This window comes from Mobula hypostoma, chromosome X1 (genome assembly GCF_963921235.1).
Source record: "Mobula hypostoma chromosome X1, sMobHyp1.1, whole genome shotgun sequence".
In the NCBI taxonomy this organism is placed as follows: Eukaryota; Metazoa; Chordata; class Chondrichthyes; order Myliobatiformes; family Myliobatidae; genus Mobula; species Mobula hypostoma.
This window is the reverse complement of record NC_086128.1, coordinates 4,501,703-4,517,901: the sequence shown is the minus strand read 5'-3', so window position 1 is coordinate 4,517,901 and position 16,199 is coordinate 4,501,703. Positions and strand designations below refer to the sequence as shown.

Here is a 16,199-nt window from a genome sequence, read left to right as displayed (position 1 = left end):
TTTTTGCTAAGTTATATTTGCTAACTTCTGTTTGTAATGTTTATAATATGCTGTGCCGCTCCTGCAAAAAAAAACTAATTTTCATGGCATTTATAACCTGGGCACTGATGCTTCTGACAATAAACTTTAATTTAGAATTTATGATGCTGGAATCTAAAAGCACGTTCGTTCTCAATCCCATTCTGACCTCACTGCAGCCTCCTCCACTACCACAATGAGCCCAATATAAGCAAGAAGTGCAGCACTTTATCCTCCGTGACAGTACCACTGCGTGTGGTTTCTGCTTTAAGATATAGGCCTGTGTTACATGTTCACTTCAGATTCAACACTTCCTCATTCAAACGGAGAATATGAAGATGAAAACCAAGTATCATACAGGGAAGATAAAAATCACGTCAAATCACTTTGAAGTGTACTCATATGCTTTGTCTGCGGAGTGTGACATTGCAGGGGAAAGAATAAAGTGGGGGAAGTACCTATAACAAGGAATGAGAAGAAGAAATGTTATATTCTGTGAGGAGGATCAGCATGCCCAAATTTTTATTCCAAAAATGTGAAATATTCAGAATAATTAATATGTAGTAACATCTTCACTGATTTTTTATTAAATTTTAAAATATATTATCCATTGTATTTTTCACAGTAATAATAAATTAAAACTTTTGAGCTACATGTACATACTTTTTTAAATGATCACAATAAATACAGTATAAATAAATTAGGACAACTTTATCTTCTAACCATTGGGAGAGCAATCACATTATGATCACTGAAGATCAGTGATGAAATCAAGAGGAATGGTTTTGCATACTCACAGCCTGTGTACTAAGTGTAGGTCAGAACATTCCCAATGCATGTTCCCATTGCAAAAATGACAATTGGAGGAAGAATTTTTGGGAAAAGGAATAGAACTACAAACAAGTTACCTTTGAAGAGGGGCTGAAACCTACAACTCTCAGATCAAACTGATAACACTAGAGGATGCTGGACAAAAGAAATTGCAAAATTTCATGTAAATGAAGTTATGAGAAACAAAATTCCACCCGGGATTAATTTAGATAGAGAACTACAATGATGTAAACCATGTGGGCACGTGGCCAAGTGGTTAAGGCATTAGACTAGCGACCTGAAGGTCGTGAGTTCGTGCCCCAGCCATGGCAACAGGTGTTGTGTGATGTTGTGTCCTTGAGCGAGGCACTTAATCACACATTGCTCTGCGATGACACTGGTGCCAAGCTGTATGGGTCCTCATGCCCTTCCCTTGGACAACATCGGTGTCGTGGAGAGGGGAGACTTGCAGCATAGGCAACTGTTGGTCTTCCACACAACCTTGCCCAGGCCTGAGCCCTGGAGAGTGAAGACTTTCCAGGTGCAGATCCATGGTCTCGCAAGACTAACGGATGCCTTAAAACCGTAATAGAGATAAGGTGCAGAATGGCAGATAGAGTGAGAAGCTGTCCACAGTGCACCTTTTCCAGGATTGGATCATTGCATTGCAGTAGCTGCCTGTCTTGATATGAATGGACAAGAATAGTATCATTCACTAAATTCACATTTCATCACTGAGTAATAATACAAAAAATAGCAATAAATTAATTCAAAAAATAGCAATAAATTAATTCAACACAACACTGGATATGGAAAAAGATCCAGACATTCCTTCCACATCACTTGCCAGATGAAAATTGTATTGATATGGTTGTATAATAAACAGTAAAAACAGAAAATACTGAAAACATGCACAGCTCAGACAGCTGTTGAGTGGAGTGAGCAACAATTAGTGTTTCAAGTTTATGAGCATTGACTCGAGGAATTAACTCAGATTTCATCTCCACAGGCACTGAGTATTTGCACCAGCTGGGGTTTCCATTAAAATGTCTAGTACTGTACTTAGTTTAATTTATTTTTGAATGTAACATCAGCTGGTTCAGATATACTTTGCCTTGAAAGTTATTTTAAATAAATAGTCATAAATCTTGGTCCCTTATAAAATTGACTCTGGAAAATCTTCAGTGATCTCTGCTGATTTTTGCCATAATGAGAAGGAGCTGTTTTAAATGCATGGTGGTCTCAGTGCGGGTTACCTCCCAGGCACAGTTGCTGAATCCCTAAAAGGGAGGAAGAAAAAGGCAAATGTACTCAATAGTGAAAAATTAGATCATGAACAAGTATAAAGTAGATAAATAAATGTATTGGCAGGCACATGTTTTAATATCAATTCACCTTCTGTTTCAAAAACTCTCTCAATTTCTGAAAGTATTTAAGAATTGCGGCATTCTTCCTTGGTTTGGACTCTGAGCCTGGTTTCCGGACACAGACATCCAGCTCTTTGAGCTGCCGATCCAAGAGATGCCTGAAGTGTTCCACTGAGCTCTGGACCCACGTGACTGAGCTCAGGTTCAAACTGTAGATCCTGCGGAGGTGATGCAGGGTCTGATGGACAATCCAGATCCTTTCCTGTGCCTGTGCAAAACACACATGGTGACATTAGTAGGGTCGTGGTCTCACAAACGTTTAGAATTAGAACAAAACATTTATGAGTCTTAGTACAAGACAAAATCAAACATCAACTTAAAATATACAGACCTCAAACGGAGGGCTACTAACAACTGTGAATTGAAGGTCACATCGTTGTCAATTGCAGTGTACAGTTAGAGGTTTCAACAGGGAATGAGCAATGAACCACAAATAAGGACTTAGATGAAGAATGACAAGATGCTTGACTGAATGAGGGAATGGCATCAATGCCACAGGATGTTAGTTACACAGAGACCAGAGGAATTTAGTCTGCTCTCCTTTCACCAGAAATAGTGAGGGGGAGATTTTATAAAGATCTGCAATCTCATAAAGGGGAGAATCATGGAGGTGAGACAGACAGTTGTCTGAATGGGTTGTTAAAAAGATTAAACAGTAACTTATAAAGACAATGACATAAACAGTTGCATGGTAATTATGTTAGCCCAAGGAATTGGAACGTCAGTGAAGTGGTTAGGGGAATAGATGACAGGTGACTATGGGAGTAGGAACTTTTTAGGGGTGTCTTGTAATGTGAGCTGAGGTCCCCTGTGTCTGCACCCTGTGGTACCTGATGCCCAATGGCCATCACACATTTTTAAGATAAGCAGATCATCTTCTACACTTCAGAACTTGAGTAGGGGCAAGTAAGAGTCACAGAAAAAAAGCTGCTCGAGTCCTCTCAGTCCATACCACCCATCAAGCAGCCACCTAAAGAAATCTCATTCAGAGTGATACAAAAGCAGATTGATAGGTCAGAGGATTTGTCACAAGGGCAGGAATTTTTTGCTGCAGTTTCTGGGGTTTAGATTTTTCAAAAGGGACAGGGAGAGAGGTAAAAGAGGTGGGGGAGTGGCATTGCTAATCAGGGATGATATCATAGCTGCAAAAAGGCAGGACGTCCTGGAGGGATCGTCTATGGAGTCAGTGTTGATGGAAGTCAGAAACAGCAAGGAAGCAGTCACTCTATTGAAAGATTTCTGTAGATCCCCCCAACATCATCCAATACACTGAGCAGCAGATTGGGAGGCAGATTTTGGAAAGATACAGGGTTGTTGTCATTGGTGACTTCAAGTTCTCTAAAATTGATTGTCAGCTCTTCAGTGCAAAAAGTTTAGATGGGACAGAGCATGTTGGGTCTGTCCTGGAAGGATTCCTGACACAGTATGCAGACAGGCCAACTAGAGGAGAGGTCATATTAGGCCTGGTTCTAGCCAATGAACGTGGTCAGGTGACATATCTTTTTTAGATGAGCATTTTGGAGACAGTGACTACAACTCCCACACCTTTACCATAGCCTTTTAGAAGGATAGGAGCTGACAGTATTGTAAATTATTTAATTGGGGGCAGGTCAATTATGATGCTATTAGGTAGAAACTTGAGAGCATAAATTGGGAACAGATGCACTCAGAGAAATGCACAATGGAAATGTGAAGGCTGTAGTACTTGCATGTGATTCTGGATAGGTTTGCCCCATTCAGGCAAGGAAAGGATGGTAGGGTGAAGGAATCATGGTTGACAAGAGAAGTGGAACATCTAGTTTAGAGGAAGAAAGAAACGTACCTAAAATTTAGTAAGGAAGGATCAGACTCTTGAGAGTTACAAGGTAGGCTATAGCACATAGGAGCATAATTAGACCATTTGGCCCATCTCATCTGCTAGTAGCCAGGCAGCAGCTAATGAATGGACTTACAAGAGCTAGAACTGGACATGAAAAGGCTATCACAAGTCGAATTAAGGAAATCCCCAAGGCAGAAGAGTGGATGTTGTATGTATGGATTTTAGTAAGGCAGTTGACAAGGTTCCCCATGGTAAGCTCATTCAAAAAGTAAAGAGGCATTGAGTTCAAGGAAACTTGGCTAAGTGGATTCAGAGTTGGCTTGCCCACAGAAGGCAGAAGGTGGTAGCAGATGGAACACATTCTGCCTGGAAGTCTGTCTCTCGTGGTGTTTGCAAAAATCTTTTCTGAGACCCTTCCCTTTGTAATATTTTTAAATGACTTAGATCAGGAAGCGGAAGGGAGAGTTAGTAAGTTTGCAGATAACACAAAGATTGATGTTGTTATGCATAGAATAGAAGATTGATTTGGGTTACAATGGGACATTCATGGAATGCAGAGCTGGGCTGAAAAATGGCAGATGATGTTCAATCTAGAAAAGTATCAAGTGTTTCGCTTTGGAAGGTCAAAATTGAAGGCAGAATACAGAGTTAATGGCAGGGATCTTAAGTGGAGGAAAAGCGGGATCTTGAAGTCCATGTTCATAGGTCCCTTAAAGTTGCTATGGAAGTTGACAGGGTGATTAAGAAGGCATATGGAGTTACTCATAGGATTGAGTTTAAGTGCTGTGAGGTAATGTTGCAGTTCTATAACTCTTCTATAAAGCTCTGGTTAGACCACATTTGGAGTATTGTGCTCAGTTTTGTTCACTTCAATATAGGAAGTACATGGCTTTAGAGAGGGTGCAGAGGAGATTTACCATGATGCTGATCAGATTAGAGGGCATATCTCATGAGGATAATTTGGGCTTTTCTCTTTGGAGAGAAGGAGGACGAGAGGTGACTTGATAGAGGTGTACAAGATGATAACAGGCAAAGGTAGAGTGTGCAACAGAGACTTTTTCCCAGGATAAAAATAGCTAATACAAGGGGCATAACTTTGAGGTGTTCGGAGGAATGTATGGGGGGGGGGCAGTGTCAGAGGTAGGTCTTTTACACAGAGAATAGTGGATGCATAGAACGCCCTGCCAGGGTGGTGGTCGACGCAAATACATTTGGGACATTTCAGAGACTGTTAGATAGAGATATGGAAGAAAGAAAAAATGGAGAACTATGAGGGAGGGAAGGGTTAGATTGATATTAGAATAGACATCGTGCATGTACTGTGCTGCATTGTTCTCATGCTCCATTCACCAATAGCTGCTCAGTAGCCTTGGCAATTGAAGCAATCATATACAGTAGATACTCCTTAAATGTTGTGAAAATTTCTGCCCTCAATATCTTTTCAGATGCTGGGTTCCAAATTTCAAGTATACCCTGGAGGAATATTTTCCTAATATCCCATCCAAACCTCTTACTTTTTTGTCTTAAATCAATGTAGACACCTCAGCTGTGGGGAAGAATAATGCAGTACATTCTAATTCCACCACTCATAATTTGATACACCCCTATCCCGCCCCCCCCCCCACACACACACACAAAACCCTCGCCTCCTTGATCCCAATGGGCCAGCTAAGATGAAGAATCACTTAACTAGGTCGGAGGAGACACTTAAAATCAGGTGTTGGATTATTGGGATAGTGCAGTTGATTTCATCACCCATGGTGGACACAGGTTGTGTGATGCTTTGAGGAGATTTTGAGGGGATAAGAAGATTTGCAGCAGATGGTCAGAAGGGATAAATTCAATGGGTAGTTGAGATCATCAGACAGAGTGACCAGAAAGTGCAGGGAGGGGGAGTGACAGTAGCAAGCAGACGGTCACAGAGAGCAGCATGTTTCGTGTTAGAGTATGTGAGATGAGGAGAGGATGTTAGAGACAGAGTGTGGACCGCCAGTGAGTGGAACACAGGAGGAGATCGACAGGGTGTGAAAGCCGCTGTCAGATATATTCCCTTTGAATGTTTTCTTTAGAATCCGAGCCAGAGTGACAGAAAAAGCCAATGACATGGAGAAAAAGCATTGACATTCTGTAATAGTTTGTTCACCTGTTAAATTTCAGGTCAGGTTCTTAGCATTGCACAAATGCCTCGAATAAATTACGTTAAAGTAAAATCCAGAGTTTACTCACATGAACCTCCGCCGAAAGTTTCACCAGGTCCAGGGGCTTGGTTTTCAACGACAGCCTCTCAGTCGCACACTGTCGGGGGAGGCGGCCACCCTGAGACAGAAGATATCAACGTTACTGATAATCCCACCACACAGAAACACCGGGAGAACAGACTATTTGTAATCACCTGATTGTTAACAATGAACACCCGGGACTGTCAGGACCCGTCTCTGGGAGTGGGTTCAACTCACCATTTCATTCAGTTTGCCCAGAGTCTCTGTGTTGAGAACTTGCAGTAACCGCAGCCTCTCACAGCCCAGGGTCAGGGTCACGGTCAAAAACAGCCACACACTGCAAACTCTCCAAACTCGGCCCAATGCCATCTTCACCCGACACAGAATAAAGCACCGATATGAGACTAGAATCAGCTCCGAAAACCGGTCTTGTTCGCCGACTGGAACTCGGGATATAGAAACGCCGCGGCTTGTGATCCGGGAGCGGACGCCGGTGCTGCCGAGTCCTGTGTCTGGGGATCGTGCTCTGAGCTCTCTCTGCCATACTGCCGGATTTTATATGTTAAAATCCGAAAATGGGTGACATTCGAAAAGTGAAATGACTGCGGGATATTTGGGAATGCGTCGGGAGAGAGCGACCTTCGCTCTGAAGTAAGGAATCTGAAAGCGGGAGAGTCCCGCAGCAACGACGGGAAAATCCGCCACCGGAGAGAACAAGCAGCGCCCAGGCTGTGGATTTTTTGCGTCGTTCAGATCGGGGGGTCAAAAGGGTTGTGGAGGGTGGGTCAGCTTTAGCAGGGAACGAGGGTGGGTTTGCGGACGTGACTGTGTTCGTGCCTCGATGGGGGCTGCATTTTTATCAGGGTTACAGTTACACTGCGCGTTTCAGAGCTGATCTTCGGAGCCACAAACAGATTCTGTTAAATTCGCACCTAGCACTCACCCAGTTCCAATGAAACCACATCGCAGGGTGGTCAGCGCAGAAAGCCAAGGCCACTGCGACTCTCACTGCGCGAGTACTCCAGTCCGTGACCGTGCTCTCTAAGCACAGAGTGTGTTTGTAGTCTGTATTTAAATAAGACATTTCGGTTTCTCGTTTAAATCGAACCACTTGGACACTGAGTCGGATGGCGATCCAGACCCCGATCGCTTTTCTTTCTTGCCGCTGCTCCCAGGAAAGACTCCGTCTCCGTTTGCAACTGGAAGAAAAGCGAAAGTAACCCGAGGCAAGAAAAGGGGGTTTCGTCACTTCCGAAATTGAACGTGTTTGTAAATGATCAAATAAAACTACAGATTGAAGGGTTTGAAACCGCTGTAATTCTCAACCCCACTCTCATTCGTGCTACGGGGACCTCCTCCACTGCCAGAGTGAGGTACAACGTAAACTGGGAAAAGAAAACCTTACCTTCCCTCTCGTTACTATTGCAAGAGGCACCTGCTGTTCAACCGACTCATACAAAATGCTGGAGTAACTCAACAGGACAGGCAGCATCCATGGAAAAGAGTAAACAGCCAGGACTGAAGAAGGGTCTCGGCCCGAAATGCCGACTCTTTTCTATAGATGCTGCCTGGCCTACTGAGTTCCTTCAACATTTTGTATGTTTTGCTTGGATTTCCAGCATCTGTAGATTTTCTCATCTTTGAGGCATCTGCTGTGTACATCTTGGTCCTTGTGGCATTTTCACTTCGGATTCAACCATTTCTCGTTTCAAAATAAATATAAAAAACTAAAACCAAGAGATTAAATCCGTGTAACAACATTGAAATATAAAACTGAGACAACTCACAACAGAATGTATGTACTTGCTTATTCTGGCGAGTGTAAAACTACAGCGTAAGGTATAAAGTGGAGTGAAGTGCTTACAACACGGAAAAAGAGGAAAATCTTTAGAATCTATATTCAATAGGGAAGAGGGTTGCATCACTTTCTGAATCGGAGTGGAAGCGTTTAAATAATAAAAAGAACAGAAATGTATTTTAAAAGAACGCAGATATCAGAAGCATTCTGTACTTAGCGACCACAGTCACGGGGAAGTCTACTCCCGCAGAGCGAATCGCCACAGGTTGGCTGTGACGAAGGTTCTCGGCACTGTCCACCTTGTGTTGTGGTGTCACCGGAGTTGGGTGAGTGCGAGGACGGATTTAACAGGAATTCTCTCTGTGGATCCGAATATAAGCGCTGAACGACACAGTGTTACTATAACCATGATAAAATACAGCCTCCACCCATACACCGACACTGTCACTTCCTCATCCCACCCTCGTCCTCTGCCAAGCCTGACCCTCCCTCCAAAACACCTTGAATCCGTCAAGAAGTCCGGAGCCTGGGCGCTGCTTGTTCTCTCCGGTGGCGGATTTTCCCGTCGTTGCTGCGGGACTCTCCCGCTTTCAGATTCCTTACTTCAGAGCGAAGGTCGCTCTCTCCCGACGCATTCCCAAATATTCCGCAGTCATTTCACTTTTCGAATGTCACCCATTTTCGGATTTTAACATATAAAATCCGGCAGTATGGCAGAGAGAGCTCACAACACGATCCCCAGATACAGGACTCGGCAGCACCGGCGTCCGCTCCCGGATCACAAGCCGCGGCGTTTCTATATCCTGAGTTCCAGTCGGCGAACAAGACCGGTTTTCGGAGCTGATTCTAGTCTCATATCGGTGCTTTATTCTGTATCGGGTGAAGATGGCATTGGGCCGTGTTTGGAGAGTTTGCAGTGTGTGGCTGTTTTTGACTGTGACCCTGACCCTGGGCTGTGAGAGGCTGCGGTTACTGCAAGTTCGCAACACAGAGACTCTGGGCAAACTGAATGAAATGGTGAGTTGAACCTGCTCCCAGAGACGGGTCCTGACAGTCCCGGGCTGTTCGTTGTTAACAATCAGGTGATTACAAATAGTCTGTTCTCCCGGTGTTTCTGTGTGGGGGGATTGTCAGTAACGTTGGTATCTTCTGTCTCAGGGTGGCCGCCTCCCCCGACAGTGTGCGACTGGGGAGCTGACCCAGCCCTTGAACCTGGTGAAACTTTCCGCGGAGGTTCATGTGAGTAAACTCTAGATTTTGCTTTAATATTATTTATTCAAAACATTAATGTAAATATTGTGAAGAATCTGATCTGAACTCTAACCGAAGAATGTGGTAACAGCAGAATATCGTTTCTTTTGTTCTGTGCACATCACCTTCTTAAGAATCACTATCACTGACTCCGAAGAACGCATGCATACCGAATAGATTTCACTTTAGTGATCACCCTCCTCCATCTCTCTCTCTGTAACACACTCACTAGTAGCTCACTCTCTTGTATCTAATTCTCTCCAATCATCTCACTTGTTCTACTGTGTTTCCACTTCTAAACATATTACCGTCCTTGACTCACCCCCCCCCGCCATCTTGTTTCACTCTCTCATTATCTCAACCACGCAATGAATTTATATTTTCTATCGATATCCTGGAAATCCTCCCATCTCTTCAATCATGCAACCTGTGTCCACCACAGCTGACTGCTCTTCTTGATACCTATGCTGCCGTGACAGACTGTGAGGTTTCACCTTTCAGAATAGTTAAATAATTCCACATCATTGCTGGTCCATTTGAATCATGAAGAAGGCGGCTGAGGTGTGGAATATAAAACGTGGTTCTGTAAATGTAAATGTAGATAGCTGTAAACCTTTACCCAATGCTTTGTATATAAAGCGAGCGCTCTAGGTAGAAGGCAGGGATTAATAGGATTGGATGGAATCCAAGGAAAAAAATAATTCCCCCAGTTTGTAGTCGGAATTTGAAACACAATGCCTGTTAGAGTGGTAGGGGCAAAAACTCTCAGAATTTTTGAAGAGTTACTTGGTATTATATGACGTGTCGAGGTAAGTTTAAGCTAGTGACTAAGTTACTACTTGATGGTACCATGGACTGAGAATGTTGAAGATCATATTGATGTAAATCTGGCTTTATGACTTGCCTCCATTCAAGTTTTGAGTGATGGCCATTGCGCATTAATTGTCATATAGTGCGCCCTTTGTCAAAGTGCAGCTCTCCCCTTTATATGTCTCCCTTCCCTTAACCTTCTAGCATCTGCATTCTCTGCTGTGTAGCCTTAATCTTCTTTCACTTGTTCTCGCTTTCGCTATGTACCATTGGGACGACTTATTTTGCATACTGTTGTTTATACTACTGTCTGAATACATTACGGTTCAAGCTTTTTACACAACCCATGTTTCATCAACATTATTTTCTTCCTCTTCATTTGATTGCACATCTACTGAACACCCATCCTTCCCTCACCACCTCTTTCTTGAGGGGATCTGACCAAAATTCCCTGCGCTCTGACTGAATGTCCCTGTATCTTTGAGGCTATTCTCGCAGATCAGTTCCACACTCCGTCAAGGACTTTGACATTCTGTCGTGCAACTGAGGTTTTACTAATAGTAAGTTGATCACTCTCCGTTTAACCTGCAAACCGTGGACTGCAATTCCTATAAGACCATAAGACATAGGAGCATATTAGGCCATTCAGCCAGTCGAGTCTGCATCATGGTTGATCCCGAATCCCACTCAACCGCATACACCTGCCTTCTCGCCGTATCCTTTGATGCCCTGACCAATCAGGAAACTACCAATTTCCACTTTAACTATACCCACGGACTTGGTCTCCTCCTCAGTCTGTGGCAGAGCATTCCACAGAATCAATACTCTCCGGCTAAAGAAATTCCTCTTACCTCTGTTCTAAAAGGTCGCCCCTCACTGTTGAGGCTGTGCCCTCTAGTTCTGGACACCCCCGCCACAGGGATACATTCTCTCCACATCCATCTTATCCATCCTTTCAACATTCAGTAGGTTTCGAAGATCCCCACGCATTCTTGTAAATTCCAGTGAGTACAGGCCCAAAGCTGCCAAACGTTCCTCATATGTTAACCCCTTGATTCCCGGAATTATCCTCGTGAACCTCCTCATGTCTCTTTCCTTTCTGAACACATACTTTCTGAGATATAGGGCCTAAAACTGTTGATAATACTCCAACTGCAGCCTGATTCGTGTCTTGTAAAGCCTCAACATTATCTCCTTGATTATATATTCTATTCCCCTTGAAATAAATGTCAACATTGCATTTGCCTTCTTAACCTGTAAATTAACCTTCTGGGAGTCTTACACGAGGACTCCTAAGTCCCTCTGCACCTCTGATGTTTGAATTTTCTCCCCAGTTAGATAATAGTCTGCACTTTCACAAAACTGCATTACAGTACCTTTCCCAACACTGTATTCCATCTGCCACATTTTTGCCCATTCTTCCAATTTGTCTAAGTCCTGCCGCAATCAGCAGTACCTATCCCTCCACTTATCTTCATATCATCCGCAAACCTTGCCACAAGGACATCAACTCTATTATCTAAATCACTGACAAACATTGTGAAAAGCAGCAGTCCCAAAACTGACCCCTGAGGAACAACACTGGAACAACATCCAGAAAATGCCCCCCTTATTCCCACTCTCTGCCTCCTGCTTGTCAGCCATTCTTGTATCCATGCCTGTATCTTCCTGTAACACTATTGTATTTTATCTTGGTAGGCAGACTCATGCGTGGCATTTTATTAAATGCCTTCTGAAGATCCAAGTAAATTGCATCCACGGCCTCTCCTTTGTCCACCCTGCTGGTTACTTCCTCGAAGAACTTTAACAGATTTGTCAGGCAAAATTTCCCTTTTCAGATGGGAGACTTATTTTATCATTAGTTTCCAAGTACCCTGAAGCCTCATCTTTATTAATAGACTCCAACACCTTCCCAACCACTGACGTTAGGCTGACTGGCCTATAATTTCCTTTCTTTTTTCTTCCTCAACATCTCCCTGAGGGTTTATTGTTTGGGGTTGATGTTAGATAAGCATTCTGTTCTAATTCTCAACTTTACTGGAATCAGAGCCCTTCTAATGTCACCATGTGTGTTTTGCACAGCCGCAGGAAAGGATCTGGATTGTCCATCAGACCCTGCATCACCTCCGCAGGATCTACAGTTTGAACCTGAGCTCAGTCACGTGGGTCCAGAGCTCAGTGGAACACCTCAGGCTTCTCTTGGATCGGCAGCTCAAAGAGCTGGATGTCTGTGTCCGGAAGCCAGGCTCAGAGTCCAAACCAAGGAAGAATGCTGCAATTCTTAAATACTTTCATGTACTGAGAGAGTTTCTGAAACAGAAGGTGAGTTGGCTAAGATTATTCTCTATGATTATTTACAGATCCATACAGCTAATTAATATCTGTTTATTATCTAATATATTGACTTTTTGCTTTTCCTCTTTTAGGGATTCAGTGACTGTGCCTGGAAAATAATCCACGATAGGACCAGGAGACATTTACAACAACTCCTTTTAATTATGGGAAAAGTCAATAAAGATCACCGAAGACTTTCCAGAGATAATATCAAAGAAAGCCAAGACTGATGACTACTTAATTCAAATATTTTATGTGTAAAAGGATCTCCAAAATGGACTAATATTACATTTTGGAAGGAAAATAAAACAATTTCCAGAGCTATTTATGAAAATAGAAGATGATGGAATACACAATCTGTGAGGAGAGGAAACCTAGTTAATATATCGGACCAAATAAAATACTGTCCTAAATGCTCATCAATATGAGCATTTCTTTACGCTAAAGATTACCGTTATTTGTCAAACATACATCGAAACGTACGAAAAACGCTGTCTAAAGGCACTGGGGCAGCCCGGAGGTGTCGCCGTACTTTTGGCTCACCACTTACTACTCGTTTGTCTTCGGAAACAGGAGTACTCAGAGAAAACCCACACGATCATGGGGCCAACATACAAACTCCTTAGAGAGAGCGGTGGGAATGGATCCCCAATCGCTGGTGCTAAATGCTAAGCCTATGCAACATGAACTGTTGTTCACGCCCATTCGCCACTACGTGATATGTAAATTACGTTCAGTAATTTTCTATTCTCCTCCCCCCCTTGTGTGTTATGTTGAATGTTAAGGCAATTTTCATCTGGTGAGTGATGGAGAATAGAGAATGTCTGAATCTATCTTGATATTTATGCACTGATATATTTATTGATGTATTTATTTAATCTCCTGTGTTGAGATTTGAATTTGCTGAATGGTCCTGTTTCTGTTCCCCGTTTGACTGATTGACCGTTACTGCAATGCAAAGTTCCATTTCTGGAGAAGGTGCTCTGTGGTTAGCATCTCACTGTCACTGCCTTTCTGCAGCTTGTTTCGTTGCGGTTGGCAGTAATTAGTTCTATTTCAATTATTTTAGAACTAATCTAATATAGTTCTGATATAAAATGAACTGCGCAGCAATTCATTTTCCATCATAATTTTCCTGAGCTTGCTTTTGTGGCGTCACTGAGCCCTGTTAACTTTTTTTTAAAGTAATAGGGTTCAGTAATACCACAAAAATAAATTTTTGTCATGTGTACTAGCAGGCTAATGATGCTCGACCTCTTTCCTGACCATCAGTCATGATTACAGTACTTCGGTAGTTGATCAACAGCTAGCTGATCAATTCATCTCAGCCTGTATTTATATTTGTCGTGTTAATGTGAAGGTACTTAAATGCAGGAACAGAGCCTCAAAAGGTTGTTAATTTATTGTCTATTTATTGAGAGATATATAATGAATACTATTTCTAAAAGGGTAAATATTTATACTAAAGATGTTGATGTAAATAAAAGTATTATTTTGAACACGTTTGTCGTGTGATACATCATTATGCCTGCTATTCCTCCTTACCTAGCATCATTTCAAAATTCAAAGTTCAAAGTAAATTTATGATCAAAGTACATATACAACCTTGAGATTCATTTTCTTGCGGGCATAGACAGTAAATTCAAGAAACATAATAGAACCAATGAAGGACTGCATCTAACACGATGAACAAACAAGCAATGTGCAAAAGACAACAAACTGTGCGAATGTAATAATAATAATAATAAGAAGAAGAAGAAGAAGAAGAAGAATCAATGAGAGGTTTTCAGTCCCCCATCTGGCCCCATGTGGCGGATTCGGGAAAGTTCTGCGGATATGCAAATCAGAAATAAAATACCACCCGCGGACCAAAGCAGAAACTAATCCAAACAACAGGAATTCTGCAGATGCTGGAAATTCAAGCAACATACATCAAAGTTGCTGGTGAACGCAGCAGGCCAAGCAGCATCTATAGGAAGAGGCGCAGTCGACGTTTCAGGCCCGTCTGTACCCAGACTGGGCCGTGCTATGGTCAGCGTCTGTACCCCATGTTAGGGGCGAATGAAGCCATAAGTATAAAATGTAGCCCCCTTTCATTTTTGAAAGTAGAGGCATCTACGAAATAGAGTGATACGGCCACTGACTGGGGATCGTCAGGGCATGCCTGGAGCTAGCGCAGGGCATGACAGTACGCAAACCGCTGATGGTGCATCGCTGAACAGGCGGGCAGGCACCGGGAAACCTGAAAGAAGATACTGGCAGCATTCAAAGTAGCACAACAAAACCCCAGGCTGCGACTGCCGCAAGTGTTTCTCAGGGGAGCAGTCCACTTACAACTAAGACCACTCAAGCAGTTAAGAGAAGAAAGACACGGATGAAATAGTCATTAGAAGTAAACACATTCACAATGCGTGTATATTTACCGAGTAATGGAACTTGAAACTTATATGACAGCATGCAGGAACAAACTTCATCAACAGTTTATAGCGCAATATCCCTTCATGCAGGTAATTGCACAACGAATAGTAGATCAACATAGAGCGATAGTAAAAAATAACTTCATCCCAATAGACAAGTTAAACCAAATAAAACACGAAGTTACTGAAGAGCTAGAAAGAAACCAACTTAAAGTTCTGATGAAGGGTCCTGGCCCGAATAATCGACTGTTTACTCGTTTCCATAGATGATGCTTAGCCTAATGAGTTCCTCCAGTATTTGGTCTGTGTTGCAACCGAAGGACCACAATAATGCTATGCAATAAAATAATGAAAATACAATGCACCTGTAACTCTCGCTTCGGCTAGCGGCTTAATATAGGGGATGATACCCCCCCACCCCGGGCCGGCCAAACTTAAGAAATATCGTTTGGGTGGATGCTGCGCGATGTGTCCCCTTTTACAAATCAGTACCAGGAAATAACAAACAATACACAATATACGATTAAACGATTAAGCTTTATAATTCTTACTTTGACTATATGGTTAGTAAAGACAACAAAAAAAAAGAGAAGAGCCCATTCTCATGAAACAGTCTAATGCGCAAATGTTGGACCTCACTGATATGGCCGTTCGTCCACCATCGACCTCCTCCGATCATCGCTGACCTTCGGACGCTCGCTCCAAGTCCACTCCGTCCGAGGTCTACCAACTGTCTCCATTCGCGTCTTCTCTCCTCATCTCTCCCCGGCAAAAGACCCACAAATTCCCGGCTCCCAGACACACAAGAAAGAACAACATCCCGCTTATTGGTTAGCATGCCCCGTTATCTCTAGTCATACCCCAAACATCACTGCTACAGAGAAACCATTACCTCAGCAGTGGAACATTAGAGAGAAGCCATTACATCATCAGTGAAACCTTACAGCGTGTTACGCACCGAAACACGGATGAAAATACAATTTGTTTGAACTGCTTCACAACCGGATGGTAACAGCAATAACACAGACGTAGAATCTTCTCAGAATGCTGATGAGGAAGCTGAGCTTACAGACAAAATTATCCTAACATTTAACTTCACTCTAAAAGAATATATGAACATTGACACAATAAAAAGTCCCTACACACCAAAACAAAATACGTCATCAAATTTCTAGATACTTCAACAATATTATATCACTATAATATTTAGGAATACTTGAAACATTTGAAGAACTACACACAATAATATCCTATGCAGCATTAATAGCAGTGAAGAGCAATGATCCAAAATAGAGG

At 42.6% G+C, this 16,199-nt stretch overlaps 2 protein-coding genes across 3 annotated transcripts; one reads left to right on the top strand and one right to left on the bottom strand.

Moving 5' to 3' along the window:
• Positions 1–1,949: 1,949 nt before the first annotated feature.
• ifnphi2 (interferon phi 2) lies at positions 1,950–7,503 on the bottom strand. Of its 2 annotated transcripts, none has more exons than XM_063037688.1 (4): positions 7,237–7,503; positions 6,301–6,390; positions 2,224–2,463; positions 1,950–2,108 (listed from the first exon to the last, which is right to left on the bottom strand). In XM_063037688.1, exons 1-4 carry the CDS (start codon positions 7,375–7,377, stop codon positions 2,010–2,012), a joined length of 570 nt encoding a protein of 189 aa, XP_062893758.1. In that variant the 5' UTR covers positions 7,378–7,503; the 3' UTR covers positions 1,950–2,009. The 2 variants fall into 2 exon arrangements, with proteins under 2 accessions (XP_062893758.1, XP_062893759.1); XM_063037689.1 differs by lacking the exon at positions 7,237–7,503 and adding an exon at positions 6,531–6,662.
• Positions 7,504–8,976: 1,473 nt separating this feature from the next.
• LOC134340534 (interferon a3-like) lies at positions 8,977–12,716 on the top strand. The gene is made up of 4 exons (XM_063037878.1): positions 8,977–9,108; positions 9,250–9,330; positions 12,235–12,474; positions 12,579–12,716. Exons 1-4 carry the CDS (start codon positions 8,977–8,979, stop codon positions 12,714–12,716), a joined length of 591 nt encoding a protein of 196 aa, XP_062893948.1.
• The last annotated feature ends 3,483 nt before the right edge of the window (positions 12,717–16,199 follow it).